The following is a 27,393-nucleotide window of genomic DNA, read 5'->3' as shown; positions in this document are numbered from 1 at the left end:
AACACCTGGTCAGCCGGGGCACGACACCTGCTGGCCGTGGCAGCAGGAGGACCTGAAGGCAGCAGAGGGGTGACCTTGAAACTACGAGCAAACAGATTAGCAATGTCCGTGGTGTTTTGGTGACCTTCCACAGACACTGGCAGACTTTGTTTGTAATCCAGCTTTTTGGTAGCTTTCCAGAATTTGGAAAAATCTTTATGCTTACGATGTACAGCTAAAATATCCATTTTAATGTTTTCTTCATTTTTCTGGCACCATTGAAGCTTATTTTTGAACTCACGACGACTATCGCGCATGCTATCGTAGAGTGTTCCCGCCACTGGCCTACCAGCCGCTACCCAGCACTGGAAATGCAATCTTGCTATCGAATGGTACTCTTTAACATGATAGTTATTATTCTGAGATATAATAATGTTATTTTACAGTGCCAAAATCAAACTATCAATCAATCAATCTTTGGTTGTGGCACTATGCCGTGTGTGACTGACACAGCAAATTCCGCCAAATTCAATTGTAATAAGGAACACACATGTATATTATAACTGTCTTTACGGTAATTTAGATATATTTACAGGGTTAATACCTGGAACAAACAGACAAACACAATATAATTATATACAGGACATCACAAATAGGGGTTAGTATAGTTTTAGTATATATAATGACAATATACAAATTTACAGTTTAATATTATTAGTCTTGAGAAATCTGTACAGAATGTTAGCAACTGGAGTATGTACAAGTGTTAGTAGATAATTAATATTTACAGGTTTAGGAATGGACGGGGGGAGGAAATCGTGGAGGGAGGTTTGAAGATTGGGACACTCAAAGAAAAGATGATCAACAGATCCTTCGCTGGTACCGCAGTCACATACAGAACTATCACGCACCCGAATCCTAGCCAGGTGCACAGGGGTGCACGCATGACCCAGACGGAGCCTGCAAATAGTGGAGGTAGCAGGTTTATCAAGAAATCTTGCTTTAAAAAACCATGGCCTTTTGGGGATATGGGGTTGAATGTCGGAGTAAAACTTACCTTTGAGATTCCTGGAAGTGTCCCAGGACACTTTCCAGGATCTATCTAGCCTCGGACCTGCGAGCGAGGCAAGGTCATGAGCGAAGTTTTGGTAATGAGTATCCAGGCCCAAGCCAACGGCTTCCTTAGCGAAGGAATCTGCACACTCATTACCAATGATGCCACTGTGTCCGGGAATCCAGGCAATAGCTACCTCAATACCCTGAGTCACACAGCGATGAAGAGTTTCTCTAATTTTGAGAATTATTGGAAATTTTGATTTAGATTTAAATGGATAAGCGATGATAGCTTGTAAACAGCTGGCCGAATCTGATAAAATGATAGTTTTATTTAATTTGTGGGACTCAGTGTAGAGAAGAGCTTCTAAGATAGCTGTTGCCTCGCCCGTGAAGACCGAGGTTTCAGGAGGACACTTGAAACTCAACACAACCCTGTATCTGGGCAGCCATACAGCCAAACCCACGTTGCCATCTTCAGATAATTTAGAGGCATCGGTGTAGATGGGGAGCCAGTCCGGCCACTCAGTATTGAGTTTCTCATTTAGGGCTCTATCAGCCCCAGGGGAGTCCTTTCTGATGCCCAAATCCAGGGCTATGTTGGGTTGAAAAACTAGGGTGTCATAGGGGACTTCGAAAAGGGGGTTAGTTTTAAATTTCACAGTGGGATGAGGGAGGTTAGTGCAAAAAATGAATGTTTTAAGGAGGAAAGAAAGACCATGGTTTTCTTGGGAGTTACATAACCGCCTAAGGGTATCAAGCTTGGCCAATAAGGGGTGAGAGTCGGATTGCCAAATTTTGAAGAAGAAACGATCACACAAATACTGCCTCCGGAGTGAAAGAGGGGGATCAACGCACTCCACCTGCAGGGCATTGGTGGGAGAAGATCTCATCGCACCCGATATAATACGAAGACACTTGTACTGTATTTTGTCGAGTTTTTCCAATGCAGCCTTGTTACAGGGGTCCAGTACAAAGGAAGCATAATCGAAATGGCTTCGAACAATAGCATTGTACAAGAGTTTCTGTGAGTAGGGATGAGACCCCCACCATACGCCCGACAGAGATCTAAGGACGTTGACGCCCCTCTCGCACTTCTGAGCCACATAATTCATGTGATGGGTTCCCGATAATCGTGAATCTAAAATAACGCCTAAAAATTTCACTTTGTTGGCTACAGCAATTGTATCTTCTCCAACAACGAGATCGACATCAGGGATGTGGCGTTTTCTGGTGAATACAACTGCTGTGCATTTTGGGGGGGAGAGAGATAACCCATGACCATCCAGCCAATCCGTGAGGTACCTAAGCGCCAGGTTCAGCTGTACATTTGTCTCTTCTAACGAAGGAGATGCATAGTAGAGAGCCAGGTCGTCGGCGTACTGTAGAATGTCGCAAAAGCAGTCAACGGATTTATCAAGATCATAAGTATAAAGACTGTAAAGAAGGGGGCTTAAGACCGATCCCTGGGGAAGGCCTTTCCATACAAATTTTGGGGAGTCCAAGGTCGAAGGGGATTTTATGTAGATAGATCTCTCCATGAATAGGCTGCAAACCAAACGGGTAAGCTTCACTGGAATGCTCAGCTGGCGCATTTTCTGCCTGAGCACAGGAAGAAGGACGTTATCGTAGGCAGACGCTATGTCAAGAAAGACACCCACAAGGTATTCTTTCCTCTTAAATGCGATGTGAATATCTGTAGTAAGAATTGCAAGACTGTCTAGGGTGCTCATACCTTTCCTAAAATCAAACTGGGTTTTGGCGAGGATTCCCCTATTTTCAACTAAGCATTCCAGCCTGCATTTAATCATGTGTTCCAAGATTTTCGACAAAGCAGAGGAGAGGGCGATTGGACGTCGGGAGTTAGGGTCACGGGGGTCTTTTCCGGCCTTCAATATGGGAACGACTATTTGCTTACTCCAAGAGCATGGAGTAACTCCATACTCAAGAAAGTAGTTTATCAGCTCCAAGTAGAAGCACTTGACCCTGAGGCTTGATTTTGAAAGGAAAGAGTATGGAATGCCATCAATACCTGGAGAAGAATCGGTTAAGCCAGATAAAGCAGATTGAAGTTCATCCATAGAGAATGGAGAATCCAACCTGTCTGAAGATGGTAAGGGAGCTGGTGGAGGACGGAGAGCACTAGAGTGTGGGACATAAGGTGGAGCCAGTTTATCGCTGAACCCTTCTAGCCATAGAGAGGGATCGTTGCATAAGATATCTTCGACATTAAGGGAACCGCGATATCGCCGAATGTATCTCCACACCAGAGAGGAGGGAGACCTAGGAGAAAGATTTTCACAAAATCTGATCCAACCCTGTTTCTTTTTCTTTTTAAGAAGCCGTTTGGTTCGTGCGGCTATTCTTTTGTAACTTATGAAATTTTCCATGCTCATATTAGCTAGATAAACATCCTCTGCGTTTTTTCGATCTTCAATAGCCGAAGTGCAGTCAGAATCCCACCAAGGTGGTGAGACTCTTAGGCCCTTGCGAGATTTTTTATTTTTAGCAGAGGATGTGAGAGCTTTTTCGAATAGTTCATAGTTACCAAGAAAGTTGTCACTGGAACAGGGTTGGATCAGATTAAGTTTATCTTCAACAGAGGAGATGAATGTGGACCAGTCATTCCTACCTATCATGTATCTTGGGAAGGCACATGAATCAGCAGGAACGCTAGTTCTGTTAGGTATAGTAATAGAAATTGGAAAATGATCACTCCCAAAAGTATTTGGAAGGACCCTCCAGAATATTGATGTTGAAAGAAGAGGAGAAGAAAAAGTGAGATCAACAGCACTTTTTGGGTTCTGACGTGGAAGGACTCGACGGGTAGGAGAGCCGTCATTTAAAATACAAACATCTAAGGTATCAAGCATGTCTAAGAGGGCGATTGCAAAAGCGTCAGTGTGATAAGAACCCCATGAGGTATGATGGGCGTTAAAGTCCCCCATGATCAGGAGAGGTTGGGGGAGGGAAGAAATGATGTTATAAAAAGATGGAAGCAGAGAGGGATGAGGATTAGGGAAATACACGGACACGAAAGTAATGTCTAAAGCCCTAAGAGCCACAACATTAAATTCCTGTCCGTGAGGGGGGGTAGGGATAGAGGAGAAGATAAGGGAACGCTTCACAAGTAAAGCGCACCCAGCAAACCCGTCATCCCTGTCATCCCGCAGACACGAGTAGCCCGGAACTCGGAAACGAGAACCTGGCGCTAGCCATGACTCCGAGATGGCAACGACAACGGGCTTGATATCGTCAATGAGAGTGAGTAATTCATGTGATTTATTTTTAAGGCTCTGAGCATTCCACTGGAGGACCCGGATCGGGTTCAGAGCCATTCTGGGTGAAGGATGTAAGTTCCTTGAGTTTTAGGGCAACGTGGGGCGGTATTGTGTCGCTGAATTTAGCCAGCAGACTAACAACTAAGGAAAGAAGATTGTCTAATAAGTTGTCATTAGGGGTGATAGAAGTGATAGAGTTGAGGGCACTTCCATTAGGAAGTGAGGAAGATGGGGAAGAGATAAGTGCCTGATGGGCAAGTCTGTCGTAACCAGGACTGAGGGGAGACCTAGGCCTACGCTGTGTGTATACAGTCTTTTTGTATGATTTGTTTGCAGGTGGGTCAATAGGTTGTGAAGCAGTAACTTCAGCGAATGATTTTCTGCTCTTAGGAAGTCGAGCATCGGCTTCAGCGAAAGAGATGCTGTCCTGCGACATAATGACTTTAATGGATTTCTGTCTGGCTTGCTCAGGACAATTTTCACTAGTGGAGGCATGACTTCCGGAACAGTAGATGCAAGTGGGAGGGTCGGCATCGCAAGCCTCACCCAAGTGTGGCTGGGCACACTTGTAGCAGCGAGGCTTGGACCGGCAACTAGCCTTCATATGGCCAAACCTGCAGCAAGCATGGCACTGAATTGTCGGGTAAGTATACCTTTCAATTTCTACCGCTGCGCGGTAGGAGAAAATTTTCTCTGGGAGAAGTTGACCTCTAAAGGTGATGACAATGGTCTGAGTGGGGACGTAGGAAGTATTTCCATTGTTAACTACTTTTCGGCTAATTCTCCGGGCTTTTAGGACAATACCACAGCCAGCCGGGAGGTCCAAGGAACCCACAAACTCATCCATGGAGAGATCAACTGGTACTCGCCTAGCAACACCCATCCGGGTGATGTGGTAGGTTGGAATTACAGCCTTAAATTTGTTTGCAGTCAGGGCAGGATGCTTGATAAATTCATTGGCTGCCTTCGCAGACCTAAATTCTACAGTGACCCTGTTGCGGCCTGTCATTTTGACACCATCCCTTGTGATGTCGGAAATTTTATTTTTGTACAAAAATTGACCGAACTTGATAGCCCTAAGCGGGGATGAAGCAGCTGGAGCTGTACTTCCCGACGAGCTTTCCTGGGTGACATGTACGATGAATGGGCCGGGGTCAGAGTCGTCGTACACCTTGGTGGCGTCGAGACTAGGGTGCGCGAATATGGTTTGGATGCTTGCGGATGCTAAGTCGGGGTCGACAATAACACGCTTACCTTTTGGTGTTGAACTTTGTTCATCATCCCTAGGGCGCTTTCGCGTCTCCTGGGAAGAGTCCGTAAGTATATCAGGTGAGGAAGACATCTGTTGATCATCTGGGGGGTCAGGGTCTGGGGGGCGATCCGAGTGGTGCTCCATTATATTGAAATGGAGCTAAAATACGAGTTTACGGACGAACACAACACTTACCACTAACCACCACCACACTTACAACAACAAACAAGTATTAACACTGTAAATTGGCACAGAAAAGGCTCGAAATCGCGCTGATAATTAGGACCACGTGGGTACCCTAGTTACGCTCGAAACGGAATGAAAATCAAACTAATCTGTAGAAATTATTTACTTGTCAATTTGACGTCACTGTCTGTCTTGTTTTCAAATTCAAATCTCCATTTACTCATATTCATATTGTTGAAAAACTGAAAAAACTCCCTGTTGAAAATAAATAGAAATGTATCACTGTGGTATGAAACAAATAGAAGAAAAGCATGTGGCTAATCAAGTCGGCCTTATGCTGTGGAATCACAGGTTGGATTTAATTGCACTCAGCAATTTAAAAGGTACTTGGTCTGCTAATGTTTTTTTTTAGCCGGTAGTATTTATGCGAGCCACTTATTATTTAACTTTTCTTACTATTTCAGGCGAAGTTCAGGTACATAGGCTTCATTGGCAGAAGGTGTGGAGCTTCACACCCCCAAAAGAAAATGATGATTTAGTTCAGGCAATGGCTTGGAGGCCTGACGGAAAGGTACATCTTATTTATTTATTTACAGGGAGCAGAGTGTGATATACTTTAAGAATAAAAGTTTACAGATTATATACAACACTATTTTTTAAGTAAGTATCCCTAAAATAGCAAAAATTTCAAGTGTAAGTATATAATTATTTAAAATTACTGTAGTCCTTGAAACAGCTCCATCAAACACCTGAAATGGAATATTTTTTACACATCTAACAATATTTTACCTTTCCTCTTGCAGGCCCTAGCTATTGGTTACAGCTCAGGAAGTGTCTACATTGTAGATATAGAAGACAAGGATATCATTCACATGTTCCACCTTGGCTCCTCATCCTCCGAGGAGTTCGAAGACCAGAAAAGTCATGGGGTGACATGCATCTCATGGCCAGTGACTGCTGGGGTGCTGGAGAACACTGAGTACAATATTTATGTAAGTACTAGCAGTTCCCGCAAGCATTGCTTTGCATTAAAAAGTTTTCCCATGGGAATTCTGGGATAAAAAGTAGCCTATGTGTTAATCTTGGGTGTCAGCTTACTCCATACCAAATTTAATTAATACAGGTTTAGGTTTTGATGTGAAGAAGTAATAAACGTACACACATACTTTCGCATTTATAATATTAGTAAACTCTGATTTTTAATTGGAAAGAATTCTGACATTTTATAAGTGATGCTACTAAAAAAGTTCTTTACCGAAAAAATGAAAAATTGCGATCCATTTCTGGGCAATAATTTTTTCTTAATATTTTTATACAAAAAGATAAATCTAAATATTTACTTGCTCAAGTAAACTAATACAAAAATAACAAATATTTCAATATAATAGCTGTTCCCGCGAGCTTCGCTTCGCCTTAATAAGTTTTCCCGTGGCAATTCCGCGATAAAAAGTAACACATGTGTTAATCCAGGGTGTCAGCTAACTTCATTCCAAATTTCATTAAAATCGGTTCAGCCGTTTTGACGTGAAGAAATAACAAACATACACACATACATACATACATATATACACATATACACTTACAAACTTTCGCATTTATAATATGAAGTAGGATCACGACTCACGACCCATGTATCGAATTAATTTTAATTGCTTTATTTTATTCTTTAGCATGGCATCACTTCCTACTAAATTCAGGGATAATAAACCTTTTTAATCAATTTCAAAAAAAGATTGTCTATTCGGTAAGTACATATAATATGTTCGGTATGTATGTAAGATTATTGGAACTGCACCATATTGACATATGACAATATACGAGTATTAGGGCTAATAAACAAATATTCAAAATTTTATAAATGTTTATGTACCTATGTACGTTTATATGCTTGTTGGTATGTATGTTTGTCCACGCATATCTCCGAAACGATTGATCCGATTGTCACTATTCTTTTTGAGGGTTCCGTACCTCAAAAGGAAAAAAAGGAACCCGATCACACTTTGTTGTCACCACCTTTTTTCTCGGAAACGGGTAAAGATATCAAGCTGATATTTCGTATAGATGTACGGTGGCCTGCGCCTAAAAGTATACAGGCGGAGTTTTTAAAATAGCGATCCCTGCTGATGGGGTCCAGCTACATCTGTTATAAATCCGGGGACGTGTTGTGTGTGATGTGTGTAGCAGTGGTGTTTATGTGGATGTGCTTGAGCAGCATGTGAGCTTGAGATCGCTATTTTAAAAACTCCGCCTGTATACTTTTAGGCGCAGGCCACCGTACATAATTATGATGAAATTAAAAGGAAAACTACCTCAGGTAATTAAGTATACCTACTTGTACGGAACACTCACTGCGCGAGTCCAACTGGCTCAGTCGGGTAAGCGCCCGCTTCTCAAGCAAGAGATGCGGGTTCGAATCTCGGCGCTGACATGTAGGTAACAATGAGTTCTTTGAATTTAAGTACAATGTATACCATCGCTCTTACGGAGAAGGAAAACGTCTGTGATCATATGTGAACCCACCAACACCGCAGTGGACCAGCGTGGTGGGAAATGGTCCAAGCTTAGGAAGGCAGTATGGAGATGCTGGAGGCGGGTTCCGCTCATCTGGCTATCGCGTACGCGGAGCAGCTCGAATGCTATCCTCAGTGTGTTGGCGGATAGGATGGATAGTCCAATTGTGAGGCATTGCGTAGGTGTACACATTAACCGAAATAAGAAATGAATATATTAATTTATTAATTCTATTTATTAATTCAATTTATTAATTCAATTTATTAATTTAATTTATTAATTCAATTTAATGATTCAATTTATTAATTCAATTTATTATTTCACTTTATTCAATCCAATTTAATTTACATTTAAAATGACATTTAAGTATATTTATTTATTATTTCGGATCTAATTTAATTTAATTTTTTCATGTACCTACCTATTATATTTATATTTTGACTAACAATTTTCGACATGTTTTACTAATTCACTATGGATGTTATATCTGAAAATAAATGTTTAATAATAATAATAATAATAATATTTATTGACCAAAACTCATTTCGCATAACTCGTATGGTCTAAACTTTTTTGGTCGAACCATCACTTTGCCAAGACTTATGTTACATAAGGCTCGTTTCGTCTAAAACTCTTTAGGCACAATCTTTAAACACCTAAGTTTCGTTTGCTCAAATTTATGTTCGTCTATACCTATGTATAATCTTGTTTCTCCTAATGTTATCTTAATAAATAATATATTATGTATGTAGGTAAATCGCCTTTTAATTTGGAGCGCCGCACTTAATAAAATGGATACAGGGACTAAAAAAAATATATTATAGTCTCAGATGTCCAGACTCGTATTGAAAAAGTGCCCAGCCCAAAAAGGTTTGTGATCTCTGATTTGTCTAAAATTGATAACTGTCAGAATTCCGTAAGATTACTAATAACAGTGTAGTATAGAATTTATCAAGATAAGTAATTAAATATGAAAGTGATATAATTCCCTCTTATCATCATCAGCCTGTATTGGTATACTGCTGTAAATAACACTCATAATTTCATTTAATTGGGTTAGCCATAGAAAGACAAAAACAGTATGTTATATCTTGCTCATTGTGTACTAGATGTAAACATACCTTTCTATGACTGTAACTCAACTTGTGTGGAATTTTGAGGATCTGAAGGTGCAAATATGGTCTCTTGCACACCACAACATTCTCACTATACCTTGTTTCATGGGGAAAGACATCTGATACAAACAAAAACTACCCTTATTCGAATGTAATAAGGGTTTTGTCAGATGTCTTTCCCCGTGAAACAAGGTATAATTTGTCCTCAGCCACTTGCTACCTGTCTGCCCTCCCATACTCTGTTACCTGTTTGTAGTCTGCAATCAACAACTCATCTGTTGGTGAACTAATTATAATAAAAAACATTTCAATTCCAGAATGATGCATCAATATTCCTGCCCCCACCACCTTTAAACAACTACAAGAAGCAAGGCCCAGAGGACATTGGCAAGGAGTTCATAGAAATCAAAGAGCAGACCCAACTCAACATCCTAATGGTTGGCTATGGAGCCGGACTCATACATATGAGTATATTCGGCCGATATCCCTTCGGCACCATCAATTTAGCAGAGCTTGTGAATGACGAATGTGGAGAATACAAAGTTTTAGACATAATATTCTCTGATGACTTCAGTGTCATGCAAGTCCTTTATACTGACGAAGGCAGCAATGGATTATACACTGCATTAATCAACACGAGTGTGCTATCTGCGTATGCTTCAGACATATCCACAGTGGCCAACAAACACGGTCAGATAATACAACTAATGTCGCATCTGGATCATACAATGACGTCTATTCACGAGGCGTGGGAGCATATTTTGTTGGAAATGGATACGAAAATGATGAACTATGCCGCGTCAGTGCCTGAAGGAGGCGTTTCGGCTGATTTCTTGGAGTTGCTTATGATGGGTTTGTTTTTTTTTTCTTGTTGGTATACATACGTATAGTTGGACTATAAAGCTTGTGGATAAAGTAATAAAAGTTAGTGGGAGAAGGATGGAGTATTGACAGCACAAAGCAAATTTTGTGATTGACAGACAGAGATCGTATGATTAGAGTGTGATGGCATAAGTCCATGCATAAGTCTGTCTTCCATTTTTTTTAAAGAAGACAGCCTTGAGCTTTATTATTAAAAAGTCAAAAAGCTAATAGAAATACTGATTGTATCGCCATCTAGCGGTACAATTAGTACATAGCCAAATGTAAATTTCAGGAGCGGTGGTAGCTCAGTCGGGTAAGCGCCCGTTTCTCACGCCAGAGATGCGGGTTCGAATCCCGGCGCTGACATGTACCAATGAGTTCTTTTAACTTAAGTACAATGTATACAAAAATAAAAATATGAAAACATCGTGAGGAAACCTGCATATCTAGATCAGGCACATCTAGATATGTGAACCCACCAACCCGCAGTGGACCAGCGTGGTGGGATATGGTCCAAGCATAGGAAGGCAGTTTAGACCTTGGGGATATGCACAAAGGTTCCACTCGAGAGAGCCAGGTGCAGGTACTTACACCCCCACAGAGAATAGAATAGAATGTAAATTTAATTCATCATTTTCTCATGATACTATTCGTGCCCAATAACCTAATAACCCCTCTTCCCTCACTTACAGGCGTACCATCTGACGAACTAGAACTGTTTCTGCTGCAAGAACTGACAGCTAAGGGCTTGAAGAAGTTCGGCAGTTCAGTCGAACTCAGCTACTCGACCATACAGAAGTTGGTGTTGAAACAACTGAATGTCGTGGCGCAGAGTCTGACGTACTACCTGGCTGAACTACGCGGACTCACTAGGATACCCGACCGGTATAAGGTGAGCTTTGAGGAACTTAAAAGTTAGGGGATGAGTTTAAATAAGTTTTTAATGGGATGGGCTTAAAATAATAGAAGATTTTATGCTATAGCCCTCTCCAGGTATTTATTAGCTATGGAACACGAATTGAAAAATATATAATAGGTACCTACTATTTAGGTAGCAGCAGTAGGTGTAATTCAGCACTTATTGAGCGTTGACAACTATCATGTTAGCCATCTTTGTGTCACTCTGATATGAATAGGATTGCAAAAATCCCAGTAGCATAGGAACCTGTCTGAATTAGCATTTACCTTGAAATTTTGTAATGTTTGCACAAGATAACAAACTTGATTGATTGATTAACCTTCCACAGATCATGGGTCTAGAAGAGGAGACAGTGACCGCCGCGATCCACGCGAGCTTCGCATTCCTTAACAAATGTCTAGAACTTCAGCAAGTCATTGACACTTCCATGAGAAACTACAAGGCATTCTTCCGATGGCTTTTTGTGGTCATAGTACGGCTTTTAGACGAACAGACTCCCACGGAAATAGTCAAGATTACACAACAGGAACTGTCGCATATCGCAGAGTTTCTCTACAACTTCTATAATGTCAAAGATGAAACAGATGATGCTGGGAAGCCGGTACGATTCAGCCTAGAAAGACTAGGGCAGTATCTGCAGAATCAACACTTGACAATATTACCTGATGACGAAGACAACCCTTGGCAGAAATTCCTGAAAGAAAACCAGTGTCTGCTCAAAGAAAACGACACGATTTTCACTACAGAGTTTAAGAAGTTTTCGTTAGTACAACAGCAAAATTTTCTTAAGGAAACGATAGGGAAAGTTTTCGATGTTACCGAGAAAGACATGTGTAGGCATTTTTCTCTTATGTACAATCTGAAATGTCTAGAAAATAGAGCATCTGTGAATATGCTGGATAACTTAAAAGTGACTCAAGTGTTTGACGCCGCCACACAGACGTTTATGGTCGCTTTCATGAACAAACAAAACGGAAGGGAAGGCTTCTCATTCATGTCTGTGAACATGAAAGAGAAAGAGTGCAGCGCTGGCGCCATCAAATACTATTTCTCTCCCTGTCTCATGCAAACCAACGAAGAGGAGACCGATCAAGAACTGATATCACTACTAGACCTGCAATTCTACTCCGGCGAATACTTGTCTCTATTACTTCAACATCCGCACACTCCAGACAGCAGTATCTTCGTCCAATTACCTCTAAAAATAGCTACAGACAACGCAAGCGAGTTCAACATCAAAACAAAATCTAGCATATTCAGTGAAAAGGTTTCCCGACGGGATTTGTCTCCGTTACTAGACCAGGGGGTTTACAGGGTGTTGGAGAAAATGGACGGGCAGCAGATAGGGGTGTCGGGTAGTAGGAAAGTGGCGGTGGTGTTGGCCAGGAGTGGCAGGCGGGTGCGGGTGTATGAGATGGAGGTCGATGGTGAAGATGAGGATGACGAGACGTTGGAGACGACGCCACAATCGCATAATACCACGCAGCAAAGTGACCAGGAACAGGCTGTGGATACATCAGCGGATGTTAGTGTTACAGCGCCAGAGAATATCACGTTTTAGTGAAGGTAGGTAGGGCTAGGAATAATAAATTAATCATTTTGTAACTCCCATGGTTTTATTGGAAATACGTATCAACATAGGACAGTAGAAAATCTTATTACAAATTAAATACACTTTGAAATCCCTAATCTACCTAAACAATATTGATTACTAACTACTTAGCACCTAGAATTTAATTTACACTCTACACTATTTACAGATTTACACTCATGTCAATGTAAAAGCAACTTTGTTCTTAAAGCTACATAAGTACTCTCACCATCAAAATTACTCTAGCTATCTAAATCAGACTTCTTTGCTGTGGAGATTTTATTTGTATGTTCTCAAAGACTGATGCAAAGTCAGTGTCCAGACCCTGGTTGTCTATGCCATAAAGGAGCTGGTCTGAAGACACGTTTCTGCTGGGGCCAGGGGCAGTGGATGGTATAGACGTTGTGGTGCGGTTGTAGACCTCATCACCACCTTCATCGTCATCATCTGCTTCGTCAACTGTAATGAGATAGATAATAAAATTTTAAGACGGAAAGTTATTATAAAAGAAGCACAAGAACTATTATTTATGGTAGCACTAAAACCATGATATAAGTTTTTTCTTAGACCTGAATTACTGTTTTTATTAGTTTGCTCCTGAAGGAAGCAGACCCCCCTTTATTACTTTACTCTTTGCCCAGGCCCATCCACAGAACAAAATTATTTCTTGGGCCCATCCGTTTGAGGGGCAATATTCTAATCACTATGATACTCTCATTTGAATCTTATATTAGGTATGTTTAAAAAAATATATATTTGAAAACAAGGATCTTAAATAATTAAACAAACACTAATTAAAAAGTTAAGTTGTTTATACCTGGAACCACTGTTCTGCCATCATATTTGTTCCAATCTTTCCTCATTCTCCAGTATATGACAGCACATCCAATGATCACAATGATTGAGACCACAATGGCGACCAGTTTGACAGCATCTATAGCATTGAACGCAGATCCCTTCACTATCATCTCCACCTCTCCGACAGTGAGGGCTGAGCCATCCAGCTTCTTGGAGACACACTTGTAGTAGCCAGACTCTGCTGGTGACACACTCTGGAATAATACAAAATACTTAGTCAAAAAGGTTAGATCCAAATATATAAATAAGCTTAAATTAATTTTAATAGCACAATAATTCTGTCTGGACTGCTGGAATAATAAAATGTATAAAAGGAATAGTTGAATTCTATGCAGGAATTTGTGTAGAAAACTTTTAAAGGTCACCTGAAGCTTACAGAAAACAACAAACTTGTGTTACATAACAAAAATAAAAATAACCAAAATACATACATCAATGTGCAGCTTCCCAGAGAGCACTTCATATTTGTATTTCCTCTCATCATAGTCATTGCCGGGACCAATCACTTTGTTTTTATCAAACAGCCAAAACATGAAGTTGTGGTCATAGTCATTGCTATTGCAGGACAGCACTGCGGTGGATCCCGCTGGCACCTCCGTCACCACCGTGTTCTTGATCAGAGGCAGACTATCACCTAATGTAGGCATCTTCAACTATTTCAGATTTGGAAGATTCTCTCAAACCGTGCAAGTAAATCCGTCACAGAAAACACTGACAAGTGCAAACAGTTTGTGTGCCAAGTTTATATTTATCTACAAGACTGATGGTCACATGTCCTCCAATGTGTTTGCAATAAGTTTCACTACATTATTTTTAATCATCCATATCTTTAGGGTTAAAATAGACTACAACTAGTACCGACTGCCGCCGCTCGAATGTTTTATTAAGTGAATGAACACCTCCATACAGAGAACTGGCAGCAGCATCCATATTGGCGTCATCACAACGTAAATGGGCAGGTGTACTTTCGTGTACTCTAGTTTAATACATATTATGATTTGCGCCGCCATTTTTAGTCCAATAGCCGCAATGTACCAGACGTGTTTGTTGATGGTCCCTCGGAACCGCTCCAGCCCGTTCCTGCAGTGAGAGATCATGTGGAACAACACGTATATTAGCAGGATGCTGTCGTACACCCACATCGGGATGAACACGATGAACCAGTTCCAGTGCGTCTTGGACTCCAGTCGCAAGCATAGGAGGATCAGGAACACCAGAAATATGAACCAGGTGAAGAGGGCTCGGTGCAAAATTGCCATTGTTGTGGTTAGTGGTTCTGTTGTTGTGGTCAAAAACGGTTAATAGTATTTAGAAGTGTCCCTCTTTTGAGGAAACGTTTTAATGCAACCGAATTTAAACGAACGATTATATTTTTAAAGAAAATCTGTTTTGGTTTTGGTAAAAATCCGCAACGCCAACATTTTTGAGTTTATTTGACATTGACAGGTGTCACATAAATCTGTCAAATAACATATGGTTTATAAGCATTTTATAAGGCCGATTACACTATGGCTGAGTAAGGGAACGACGGCTGCGGCCTGCTAAGGCTGAAGGAACTGCACCTGTGGCAAAAACTGAAGCTTAGGTTGCTTCACTGTGAAGGTCATACACTCAGTTGCAGAAAGCGTCTTTAAAATGTCACATTAGCTATTATGTCATTACCACTAATGATTCCATTATTTTAAAGCTGTTGCACAAAACTTTTTTGGACATAGACATTGCTCCTTTAAGTAATGACAAGTTCAACATATCTACTCTGTGCTCATTAGGAAATGAATGAACTTTTGAGTAGAAATGAGTGAACGAATGCGTTTTGATCATGCAAAAATCATAAAGTTTGGCATAAAATTACAATAATCAAAGAAATTATACATTATTCTGAGATTTGATTCACCTATAACAAAACGCAAAATGAAATGTCAACAAATCAAATAACAATCAACAAACAATACCACCGCATCAATCGTTTTTCTTTATAATTACAATGTTGTTTTACCTACTTAACTACATAACTGCAAAGTTATGCCGATACGGGAAGATAAACAAGTGAAAAATGCAGGTGTGACCTGAAATAAACTGCGGAAGAAAACGCGTTATTCGTTACTGTTTTAACTGGTAGGTTAGATGCTGCTACGACCAGAGTCTCTGGAAGACCATTGCCTTACGTATTGAAGAAGTACAGGAAAGCCGCTTCGTGGATATGCAGATGCAGGCTGGGCAGGTTTCATCAGAGAGCCAGAGGTGCAGGCATTAACAACCCGCAGAAAATTGAATAGATAACTTTTATTCAACAATCATAGTTATAAATATGAATTACCTACTATTGTAGTAATATTAAACATTAAAAATACAATTTTAAAATACTATTTTTTATTTATAAAGAGATAACACTGCATAGATAGATTGCGAAATTTTGGTAATGAGTACGTTTGTGTATTGGTTCCAATTCAAGCACATAAATGTTTTCCTCTGCTATAATAACGATTACAATTCGGTTCGAGACACTACACTGATTGAAATAGTTTCAAATACATAAATTATTATAAGAAAATAAATTTAAAATTGGTTATAGGTAATGGATGCTTTTTGGGTCATTAGATTTGAAGTATATTTTAAGGGACCAAACGTCAAAATAAAGTCACTTTAGTGGCTAATGTGGCTTTGTCACCCAGTTGCAGAAACGTCCTTTAAGTTTTAAAAACATCATTAAACCTTAAAGTTCAATTAAGTCGTTGCAGAAAAGCATTTTAATGTGACGTTTCATGAGACTTTTAAATTTATCTAATGAAATGTCAAATTTACCCTAATGAAATGTCAATGTCGTTTTTTCTTCAATTTTGCGTTGCACAAAGCCACATTAGCCACTAAAGTGACTTTATTTTGACGTTTGGTCCCTTAAAATATACTTCAAATCTAATGACCCAAAAAGCATCCATTATAACCAATTTTAAATTTATTTTCTTATAATAATTTATGTATTTGAAACTATTTCAATCAGTGTAGTGTCTTAAACAGAATTGTAATCGATATTATAGCAGAGGAAAACATTTATGTGCTTGAATTGGAACCAATACACAAGAACTCATTACCAAAATTTCGCAATCTATCTATGCAGTGTTATCTCTTTATAAATAAAAAACAGTATTTTAAATTGTATTTTTAATGTTTAATATTACTACAATAGTAGGTAATTCATATTTATAACTATGATTGTTGAATAAAAGTTATCTATTCAATTCTCTGCGGGTTGTTAATGCCTGCACCTCTGGCTCTCTGATGAAACCTGCCCAGCCTGCATCTTCATATCCACGAAGCGGCTTTCCTGTACTTCTTCAATACGTAAGGCAATGGTCTTCCAGTGAATCTGGTCGTAGCAGCATCTAACCTACCAGTTGAAACAGTAACGAATAACGCGTTTTCTTCCGCACTTTATTTCAGGTCACACCTGCATTTTTCACTTGTTTATCTTCCAGTATCGGCATAATTTTGCAGTTATGTAGTTAAGTAGGTAAAACAACATTGTAATTATAAAGAAAAACGATGCGGTGGTATTGTTTGTTGTTATTTGTTGACATTTTATTTTGCGTTTTGTTATAGGTGAATCAAATCTCAGAATAATGTAGAATTTCTTTGATTATTGTAATTTTATGCTAAATGTTATGATTTTTGCATGATCAAAACGCATTCGTTCACTCATTTCTACTCAAAAGTTCATTCATTTCCTAATGAGCACAGAGTAGATATGTTGAACTTGTCATTACTTAAAGGAGCAATTTCTATGTCCAAAAAAGTTTTGTGCAACAGCTTTAAAATAATGGAATCATTAGTGGTAATGACATGATAGCTAATGTGACATTTTAAAGAGGCTTTCTGCAACTGAGTGTGTGCAACGCAAAATTGAAGAAAAAACGACTTTGACATTTCATTAGGGTAAATTTGACATTTCATTACATAAATTTAAAAGTCTCATGAAACGACACATTAAAATGCTTTTCTGCAACGACTTAATTGGACTTTAAGGTTTAATGATGTTTTTAAAACTTAAAGGACGTTTCTGCAACTGGGTGATAGACCTACTTCACAATGGCGGTCGATCTTAGATTCTACCACCAAACCAGCGGCTGCATTTTATCACAGAGCAATTTGTTTTGTTAGTGCACCATGGCACAATTTGACATTGACATTTCAATTTGTAAACATTCCTTCCAGTCGGAAAAATCGGTATTTGTAATGTTTTTCTTCTAATTTTCCTTACCGGTCGATCTACAAAACCAAAATGATTGTACAAATAGCAGTGTTAATCACTGCAGTCAAAATTATGTTCATTCCACTATAGTACGTATTCCACTTCACTTTAATAATGATTAGAAAGCGCAAGAACAAGAACAACCTAACTTAACTTTTACTTATATCACTATATCTTTGATTTTATTCAAACTTCCACATTATCCTTGTACATTTCAGTCATTCCACCGACTTTGAAGTCCATAGAAACTGGCTGGCTCTCACCCACAATTTATCAACATCCAAATGGTACTATGAAGAAACTTCCGAATGGACCCTGGATTACCCCCCATTATTCGCGTGGATGGAATACGCCCTCTCGCAAGTGGCTAAATACTTTGACCCTAAAATGCTGGAGATCAGTAATTTGAACTACGACTCTACAGGAACTGTGGTGTTCCAAAGGCTCTCTGTTATAGCTCTGGATGTAATTTATTTTATTAGTATAAAGAGGTAGGTGAGTATTTATTTTGCTGAAGAAAATATTTTGTAACTAAACAGAAAAATTATAAAGTGACAATACCTGCAACAATATTTTTTAGAAAAAACAATAATATTTCAGGCTCCAAGTCTCTATTGCTTGAAACAGTGTAAAAAATCTTCAGTTACCAATAATTCTATATTATTTCCAGATGTTCCAACCTTATAGGCAATGGGAAGCTCCTGGTGTTCATACTGCTGGTCTCCAACCCGGGCTTGCTGATGGTAGACCACATACACTTCCAGTACAATGGGATCTTATATGGCATCCTGCTGCTCTCAATATCCAGTAGTATTAGGGTAAGGATTTGTAAATTCATTGTTGCATTTAACACACTCATGGGCCTTTGTGTGCATATTAATCTATTGTAATGTTAAGAAAGCTTGTTTCAGTGATGTAACAACCTTTTGTATTTCTTATCACCATTTTGATCTACTCATGAATAGTGTTCCTTCCTCATACACAAGAAAATATCACATTATGGATTCTGTATGCAAATGTGTTCAAGATAAGGGAAATATATTTTGTTCCATGCTCATTCATATAAATCAATTTTTTATTTGTTTCAGAGCAACTTTGTGCAAGCAGCCTTTTGGTTCACAATCCTACTCAACATGAAGCACATCTACATGTACATAGCTCCTGCATTCCTGGTGTTCTTCTTCAGAGCATATTGCTTCACGGTGGCGTCCACGGACGGCAAACACATTGCCTGGTATTCATTCTCTCTGTGGAATCTAATCAAGTTGGCATTCACTGTTATATTCGTGACTGGTGTGTCCTTCGCCCCATTAATGGATCATCTACCTCAGGTATTTATTTAAAATTTTAGTCTTTGCCTACCAAGTTTTGAATATATTAATTTTTATGTTTAAATTTAATAGCAAGTATAATTCAAATGTAGCATCGTGTGAATGTAATAACGTTTTACTATGAATGTGAAAACTTGGATGATGCTCATCATCAACTTCAACGAAACAAACATAGAACAAATCTATAAAATTTATGAGTTTATGAGTATGTGTGTCTGTTTCAGGTAATATCAAGACTATTTCCATTCAAGCGAGGGCTGTGTCACGCATACTGGGCTCCCAACTTCTGGGCCCCGTACAACCTAGTGGACAAGGTCTTGCAACATGCATGTGAGTTCCATATCTTATGGCCGATTATTATCCAACTAATATTATAAAGGCGAAAGTTTGTGTGTATGTGTATATGTTTGTTACTTCTTCACGTCAAAACGGCTGAAATAATTTTAATAAAAAAAATTATGGAGTTAGATGACACCCTTGATTAACGATGAATGATGAATAACCATGAGCTCGCGGGTATATCTAGTTACTTATAAAAAGATTTCATGCAAAAACCTTATAAATTGGCTGACATCACTGCAATTGGTTTTAATTTGGCTTGGCGAATTTAACCTATTTCCTTTTATTCCAGTGCCAAAGCTCGGGTTCGACGTGGCAACAGCGCAAGCCTCGATGACGGGTGGCCTAGTACAGGAGTTCGAACACGCGGTGTTGCCAACTGTGCGGCCCGCCGCCACGTTTGTGCTCACCGCGGTGTCGATGTTGCCAGCTTTAGTACACTTGTGGAATCTTTGCGCGGATAAGAGATATAGGGGCGTGAATTTCGTCAGGTAATTTTTAAATTATTTTGTATTAAGCCAATAAGAGTCTACTGCTGGATATAGGCCAACAGGAAGGAGAGATGGCAATAGTAACTATCCCGCTATTCCTCCGAGGAGTCTGTTGCTAACACTAGGCGCTTCTATCGTTCTCTATTGGTGGCCAGCTTTGACCACGAATTTACTATCTCATTAGTTTGTCGGTATCATCGTTTGTATACTAAAATAAGAAAAACTAGAATTTACAATAACACTGCTTTTTTAAAAATTTACAGATGTATCACCCTTTGCGCCACCTGTTCTTTCATGTTCGGATGGCATGTTCATGAGAAAGCTATTCTGATGATCTTAATTCCCTTGAGGTAACTATATCACTTAGTTGCTCTACTATATACAACATTTTTCACATCTCCTTACATATTTCCCGAGAAATTATTAATTAATTCTTTTTTTTCACAGTTTCCTGTCAGTGCTTGGTGAAGACGATGGAAGAATGTTTCTAATTCTGTCCACAGTGGGCCACTACTCGCTATTCCCTCTACTATACCCGACCAACCTACTTGGTATCAAAGTAATGATGTTGCTGACCCACTGTGCAGTGGCTTTCGGGAACCTTCCATCTCTATACGAAAAGTATCCGAAGCAGAAGAAAAAGGACCGTATTCCTATATTATTGCCGATGCTATCGTTTTTCGAAACTATGTATATTTACGGGTTTTTTGTGCTATTTATGTATGAGAATGTGGTTCACCCGGCTTGGGGTTTGCACAAGACTTTGCCGTTTTTGCCCCTCATGCTTACCTCAGTTTACTGTTGGGTAGGTGTGTTTTACTTCTGGATCTCGTATTATTACTACTTCTTGACGTTCAAGTTGAGTCAGCCGATTCCCGCGGCGGCCGAGCCAAAGAAAGTACAATAAGTTGTTTTAAAACATGGTTTTACTCTGTTTGTAATCGAAAAATGTTACGAGTGTTAGATTGCTTATGTTGAGTGTAATAAGTGAAAGTGTGGATTTGTATAGTTACTTGCTATGCACGCAAATGGACGAAGAGTCTGAGAGCTATTTATGACATAACTATGTTGACTGTACTAATTTCGCGACGGCCACCAATAATAAAATTGTTCATTAAGATGTATTATTACCTAAATCAATCTAAAACGGTAAAGACTGTAAGCATTTGTTAATTCTGTGTGGAGAAAAACCAAGACCTCAGCTTCTGCTAGACTGTTAATTTTAAGTTGAGTGCAATGTTACAAAATTAGGTATAAGTACTTAATTATGTATTTAAATATTATGTACCAACACCTAATTTATTATTTTTACAGGGTGAATAAATTCAGTCATTTGTTAGTTTCGTCCTTTTATTTCTTACCAATATAATCAAGGTAGAATTTTGTCGATCAACTTCCTTACTTTACACCCACATAATGGACATCTACCATGGGACCAAATACATACAGAATGTTTGAAATGGCTTCTCCGCGAGTCCGCACAAAGGTTGCATCTTATTTCTCTACTGAGGGCATAGTGTAGGTTTTTCTAAATCAACGTGATGTGGCAACTCTCCCGCGCCAGAGAAATTAGCGTTTACTCGCCACTACTTCAACGGTGTTAAAACTCCCACTCAGCATGCTTATATGAGTCCGACTGTCCGTACATTGAGTAGAGGGTACACCCGAGTCTCCGATGCTCTATGGTACGGATGTTTCCGACGGTGCTGCCTCGCCCCACTAGCCCGGGCCGCGACTCACTCGCCCGGAAGCCGAGAAATAAAAGCCAAATGGACCGGAACAAAGTTCAATCAGATTCAATTCACTTATTTATTAACTTGTCGGCGTAGTTATTGGATGTACGGTCGATGCAACCCCGATGCAATAGGTAGGTAACTAAGTGGTTATAAATAGGGATGGAATAGAGACATAAGTAATAAGTACCTAGGTATAACGTTTATAAATATCAGTCTGGTTGTTTATCTAGTCGTCATCGGCAAATCATAAGTCAAACGAAAACCTTTTTCATTTGAAAATCTTTCTCCGAGAAACATTTAGGTAAGTATATTATTTCCTCAGTTTTTTTCTATTCTAGATAGTAACCTAAATTATCCAATTTTATTTATATGGTATTGTAAAAAGTTCAACCTGGGTTTTTGGAATGAATTGAAATACGTAATATTTATTTAAATCAAAGATAATTTCGAGATAGGGTTGAATAATTACTACCCCTGTGCGGACATCCGATGTATACCTATACCTAGGCATAATAGCGCGTACCTAAACTTAAATTAGCCTAATCCTATAGCCACTAATCGCGTATGAACGAGCCTCAGTGGCCTCGTTTTCCTCAAACACCTTCCATTACATCACCTTCTTAGTTAATTTTGTTTTATCTCAGTTTCTCCCTAATTTCCTTTTGTTTCGCAGCGAGGTATATACCCGGTCCCGTCTCTTCAGGGACGGCTTTTTATATCTTTTTTACGACTTCAAGTAAATTCATTTAGTCTTATTTCAGTAAAAAACTGTTTAGCTGAGTATTAGGTAGATATTTTTAAATTAAAGCTACACCAAATCTTATTTAGATAAGTACGAGTATGTATGCTTATGCTTATACATATGTAAGCCGTAAGCGAATAAAATTCCACTGTCCGGTACATTGTCATTGTCTTTCGAAGCGAATTACCTATACACGGATAAAATAATACCTACCCTGGAAGTTGAAATCTTCCAGGTATTATTGCTGCTGCATGCCTGCAGGTTAATTTGATAACAATGTGGCTCGGAGGCTATAACAGTAAATTTAGCTCGCGATATGAGCGCTGACAAATAACTCAAACCTATTGACGTGTTGTGTGATGGATGGCTTGTAAGGTAAACGGTAGCTAATAGACATTATAGGTACCTAATTGATGCGTTAGATATGTCCTTAGGTACAGAAAACGTATGTAATTTTATAAACCAACGATATAAAGTACATGTTAATATATAGCAAGTTATGAACTCACAAAGTTCCATTCGAACTAACCAAGCAAAGAAGACACACAAATATAGCAAGGAAACATATAAAACGATCAACCCTTGTAACATTGAAATTCCCTTTATATTTACTAGGCGACACGGAACACTGATCAAGCAGGTGATCAAAGAATTCATATACCTAACCGACCCAAGTGGCATCGCTCACTCAATCGTGAAGTTAGTCGTTTTATTCGTGAAAGCTAATCCTATCACACGGTTTCATGCACTTCAGCAACTCACTTCAGGCCAGTGGGAAGCTGCAGGTGATATCCAGGTAGGCTTTCATTACGTATGCTTGACGTGTTAGTCTCCACGCCTGACGAGGTACTAGCGGGTGATCTGTCTATCTGATTGTGGAAACCCTGAGGGTGGAAAGAGGTACTCAGCTGAAGGATTGCCTCTTAGGTTTGTATTTATCTCGGAGGGGAATTAGTTGATGAATTAATTACCTTTTTAACTGTAAATAGAGACAGACAAGGGTTTAGTTTCAACGTTTAGTTTCGAAATCAAATAAACCCTTTGCACCGTTGCTAACTGCAGCGTTCGTCTGCCCTTCCGTCAATTTAGGGCGAGTCGGAAACGCAATTAATGTCCTTAGAGAGACGAACAATAGAGTTCAGATGAACATTGAAATGCCCTTTGGAAATAGCAATCAAATATTGCCGAGTTAGTTTAGTGCCGTCAAATTGTTCATAATTGAGTTAGGGTTGCTTCGCGTGCAGTTAAATTGTAGGAACTATTTGTGGATCGCTCAAAGCAAAGTTGTCCGAAAATCCTAATACATATTTATGTACGTAATATTTTTGGAGATTAAGATAAGGGAAAGATATTTCGAGGTAAGTAATCATTTTAAATATTTTATTTTTATATCCTGTACATTTTAAGAAATATGCAAGTCTATATTTGTATTACTCTACTAAGTATATATGTTTGGAATGCATATTTTTAAAAATCCACAAAGTATCTCTACATTACTACCTACCTTGATACTAATCACTAATCACATCACGTGTGGTCTATTTATCACGATCATGGGCTTATGGGAGTAAACACTATCTCGACTAACACGTCTAAGCTAAGATTATGACTAAATACTAAACACTAAAGACCAGGGTAAGGTCAAGCAAGTCGCTATAGGGTGTTCACTCTCGCATTACCTACGCTAAAATTAAGTTTCAAAAGAGCTAGCATCCAGCTGATCGGCATTCCGTACCTGCATAGGCTTTCTATTTCATGAATAGGTAATATTATGTATGATCAGTATGATACGATGCATGGGATACTTACCTAATGATCTTGAAAAGTAGCGTCACTCACTCACGTCGCGGCGACCGATTTTTAATTGTCTGATTTCCAGGAATGTTATGTAACCTCCGTTCTCCGCAAGAACATTTTTATGTCTCCTAATTTAATGCGAAAATAATGATGGTGCTGAAGATATATAAGTACTTTTTGTAATAGGTATATCGTATTCGTAAACCCGGAGTGGCTCCCCAGGCGTCAGGCAATCGTCACAAACTTGCCCCTTCATTCAGCGGACACGCGCCGGCACTCCGCGTCCGTCACTTAGCCGCCGGTGATTGTGCAGTGCAATAACTGGAAACTGCCTTTTTATGACTCTTCTGAATTTCAGACAAGTTTCAGACGTAGGCAAGGTTTCGTCCTTTATAGGTCACGGGTTGTACTTAATAAATCCTACTTGAAAGTAGAGTTTTATGAGGTAGGTACACTTACTAAAAGTACTCATGGACTGTAGTTTATCGTCGCAAATTATTTATGTTTTCATTGTATATATAGATAAGTAGTTAATATTATTACATATCTGCACTACTATTGCAAACAAACACCTCACTTATATTTACAGAAACTAGGCCAAAGTGGAAGTTGCTGATATCACTTTTTCAGTAGGTAGGTTCAAAAGTGATGAGCAGAAAATAACTTCGGAAGCCGGTAGCCCGCGGCATGAGCATTCAGCGTTGTTCACACATCGCTTATTGAAAACTAACACAGTTTGAAAAAGCAAAGATAGGCTAGCCGCGGCCTGTTCAATGGAAATATTTTAAAGAGTTTTTGTGCGAGTCAACACAACAATACTATCGAAAACAGAGGCTAAAAGTTTGTTCAGTGATTTAGAAATATGTTGCCCAGCGAGCCGTGGGCTCAGTGTGCGAAACTGTTTCCAATGTTTTGAAAATTTAATAAGATTTTCCATTGTAGTTTCGATTAAATATGTAAATTAAACTACAACTCAATGAATAAGTTACTGAACAATTTGGACCTCTTCGCAAATACGAATGTTTTGATGAATTGTTGTCTGGTTAATTATGTTTAGTTTATTGTTCTGTATGGTTCTGTAGCATTATATTGAGCTAATGAAAAGTTTCAGCAAGCTATTTATGAATCAAGCCAGCAAAAATAACATCCTACGTGACATTTGAGTAGGTAAGTACATATATTTTAAACATTACCTGTGTACCTAATTTAATTAATATTACATGATTGATCATTGTAAATGTAACTCGTCCTTCACCCCCCTCTCCCCATGTATCCAAGTGAGAGTGCCGCGGCACGATCAAAGGGGCCATCGGGCCATCGGCTCGGCGATAACTCAATTAGCACACACCACGGATTTAAACCAAGCTTCACTTCATCACGGATAGATAGACAGTTATGAAATATAAAAGTCTCACAAGGACAAAGTGCGAGAAGATGCGGTTATTAAAGACTGTAAACAGTTTAGCATTAACTTTTATATCGTTAAAGAAGTAAGTGCAAGTAGTTACTTGTTTTTTCCTTGTTTTATAGCGAGAGCATTAGGCTTCAGCAGTGCCTAGCTGCAAATGTAAGTACCTAGATGTAAAGATCAACAAATAGACTTTTAAAATGAGTAATGTTTAAAGTATAATTTGTAGTAAATCTACATATTTTGTACATATTCATTGTTTTTATAATTTTATTAAAAGCTATAGCTACGGTCATTTCAATAATGGAGCATTATAATGGTGATTGACGATTGAAATCGATACAGTAGTTTTGAGTGTATTAGTTTATAATTTCCTGTTCATTGAAATAATAAAAATGCATTTTGCCTTCGGTCCCTTGTCCTCCTAGCCGAATTTCGACAATGAAGGCCAATCTCATTCGAAGATTGCAATGTATGCAATTCAATTAACATCCTACTATTTCCTAATTATAAGTTTAGCAATTGACTATAAAATCACAAATACGATAAAACACACTTTTAAATTTAATAGGTTTAAGAGCACTGTATGTATTATTAAGAAATATTATAAATAAATGAACAATAAACAAACAAACAAACAAATTCAACGAAACATCTCACAAACACCCCATCGAAACAAGACACCAATACTTGTTGTACAAAAGCTTCGGGAAAATTCTAAATAGACGCAACAAAGTCCGTCGAACACATCGCGCGTAGTTCCGAGAGCTTTATAAATAAGTTTAGCGAGTGCACTCTACTCGGTTATTTACATAATTTTACATTCAGCCGCATCGAAACTAAGTTACCTATGATGTCGTAAATTTTACTGACTTACAAACACGCTTTATGTAAATTCAGGATCGCGAGTTATGTCCGCGTCCTAGAGTACAGGGTGCAGAAGAGGTGTTCACCATCGTATTGTTCTTATTACCACTCGACTTCATTTATATTATTTGGTAAGTATATTATTTTACCATTACCATTACCATTAAAATATAAAAAAAATACCGCTATCGAATGGAGAGTTCGGACCGCAAAACCTAGTAAGGAGGCTTGCTGGACCGATTGAAGAACTCAGACTCAGCCGGTGTCATAGCTGTAAGTTTAGGTCTAAGGATAGAGTGATGTTGAGTATCGAAGAGGCCTATGTCTATGCATATGTCCAGCAGTGTGATGATATTCGAATAAATGGTTACCCAGTGTGATAAAAATTAAAATAGTTTTACGGATTCAATTATTCGCCTCTCTGCCCTATCTGGAGCTCTATATTCTAAGGTTCCAGGGGTATGAATTTTCTGTTCCCATTGGAAATGTTTTTATTGATACTTTTGTGCTTCGTACGATTTTATTTTATGTTCAATGTGCAGTTTTATTTATGGGCATGTATGTTTAATGTGTTGGGTAAAGTGATATTACACACTTTATTTAAATATTAACAATCAAACCAAAGATATTGAGATTGAATATAAAAAGGTGTACCCATAGATGTTGAGATGTGGTTTGATAAAAATTATAATTAATATAATTTGATCGGTACAAGTCGCACTAGTTATAACATCCGTGAATATTGCTACGTTGCCTCGTAGCATCGTAGCGTCGTAGCATAGTTGCGTAGCATCGTAGCGTTGTCGTAGCATTGTAGCAGCGTGTGT

The 27,393-nt window shown here is 38.8% G+C and overlaps 4 protein-coding genes across 4 annotated transcripts; 2 read left to right on the top strand and 2 right to left on the bottom strand.

The window, feature by feature from the left end:
• Positions 1-5,945: 5,945 nt before the first annotated feature.
• On the top strand, positions 5,946-12,763 carry LOC105385646 (anaphase-promoting complex subunit 4). The gene is made up of 6 exons (XM_011556059.3): positions 5,946-6,134; positions 6,216-6,322; positions 6,555-6,743; positions 9,695-10,229; positions 10,934-11,133; positions 11,489-12,763. Exons 1-6 carry the CDS (start codon positions 6,026-6,028, stop codon positions 12,719-12,721), a joined length of 2,373 nt encoding a protein of 790 aa, XP_011554361.3. The 5' UTR covers positions 5,946-6,025; the 3' UTR covers positions 12,722-12,763.
• On the bottom strand, positions 12,755-14,256 carry LOC105385647 (immunoglobulin superfamily member 10). The gene is made up of 3 exons (XM_011556060.3): positions 14,041-14,256; positions 13,569-13,803; positions 12,755-13,210 (listed from the first exon to the last, which is right to left on the bottom strand). The coding sequence occupies exons 1-3, from the start codon at positions 14,254-14,256 to the stop codon at positions 13,002-13,004; spliced, it is 660 nt and encodes a 219-aa protein (XP_011554362.3). The 3' UTR covers positions 12,755-13,001.
• Positions 14,257-14,460: 204 nt separating this feature from the next.
• LOC105385648 (transmembrane protein 60) lies at positions 14,461-14,989 on the bottom strand. Its single transcript, XM_011556061.3, has one exon. It carries the CDS (start codon positions 14,866-14,868, stop codon positions 14,461-14,463), a length of 408 nt encoding a protein of 135 aa, XP_011554363.1. The 5' UTR covers positions 14,869-14,989.
• Positions 14,990-17,775: 2,786 nt separating this feature from the next.
• On the top strand, positions 17,776-21,355 carry LOC105385645 (probable dolichyl pyrophosphate Glc1Man9GlcNAc2 alpha-1,3-glucosyltransferase). The gene is made up of 8 exons (XM_011556058.3): positions 17,776-17,944; positions 18,074-18,346; positions 18,526-18,673; positions 18,944-19,186; positions 19,411-19,516; positions 19,818-20,016; positions 20,280-20,366; positions 20,464-21,355. Exons 1-8 carry the CDS (start codon positions 17,886-17,888, stop codon positions 20,921-20,923), a joined length of 1,575 nt encoding a protein of 524 aa, XP_011554360.3. The 5' UTR covers positions 17,776-17,885; the 3' UTR covers positions 20,924-21,355.
• Positions 21,356-27,393: the final 6,038 nt, after the last annotated feature.

The sequence above is a fragment of the Plutella xylostella genome, chromosome 13 (assembly GCF_932276165.1).
Source record: "Plutella xylostella chromosome 13, ilPluXylo3.1, whole genome shotgun sequence".
In the NCBI taxonomy this organism is placed as follows: Eukaryota; Metazoa; Arthropoda; class Insecta; order Lepidoptera; family Plutellidae; genus Plutella; species Plutella xylostella.
This window is presented reverse-complemented; position numbering and strand designations above follow the sequence as displayed.

Coding starts and splice junctions, on each gene's coding strand:
- LOC105385646 (XM_011556059.3), top strand. CDS start 6,026: ATGTATCACTGTGGTATGAAACAAATAGAAGAAAAGCATGTGGCTAAT. Junction 6,744..9,694: donor ACACTGAGTACAATATTTAT/GTAAGTACTAGC, acceptor TTTCAATTCCAG/AATGATGCATCAATATTCCT. Junction 11,134..11,488: donor GGATACCCGACCGGTATAAG/GTGAGCTTTGAG, acceptor AACCTTCCACAG/ATCATGGGTCTAGAAGAGGA.
- LOC105385647 (XM_011556060.3), bottom strand. CDS start 14,256: ATGCCTACATTAGGTGATAGTCTGCCTCTGATCAAGAACACGGTGGTG. Junction 13,804..14,040: donor CTGGGAAGCTGCACATTGAT/GTATGTATTTTG, acceptor GTATTATTCCAG/AGTGTGTCACCAGCAGAGTC. Junction 13,211..13,568: donor TGGCAGAACAGTGGTTCCAG/GTATAAACAACT, acceptor ATCTCATTACAG/TTGACGAAGCAGATGATGAC.
- LOC105385648 (XM_011556061.3), bottom strand. CDS start 14,868: ATGGCAATTTTGCACCGAGCCCTCTTCACCTGGTTCATATTTCTGGTG.
- LOC105385645 (XM_011556058.3), top strand. CDS start 17,886: ATGATTGTACAAATAGCAGTGTTAATCACTGCAGTCAAAATTATGTTC. Junction 18,347..18,525: donor TATTTTATTAGTATAAAGAG/GTAGGTGAGTAT, acceptor TATTATTTCCAG/ATGTTCCAACCTTATAGGCA. Junction 20,017..20,279: donor AGGGGCGTGAATTTCGTCAG/GTAATTTTTAAA, acceptor AAAAATTTACAG/ATGTATCACCCTTTGCGCCA.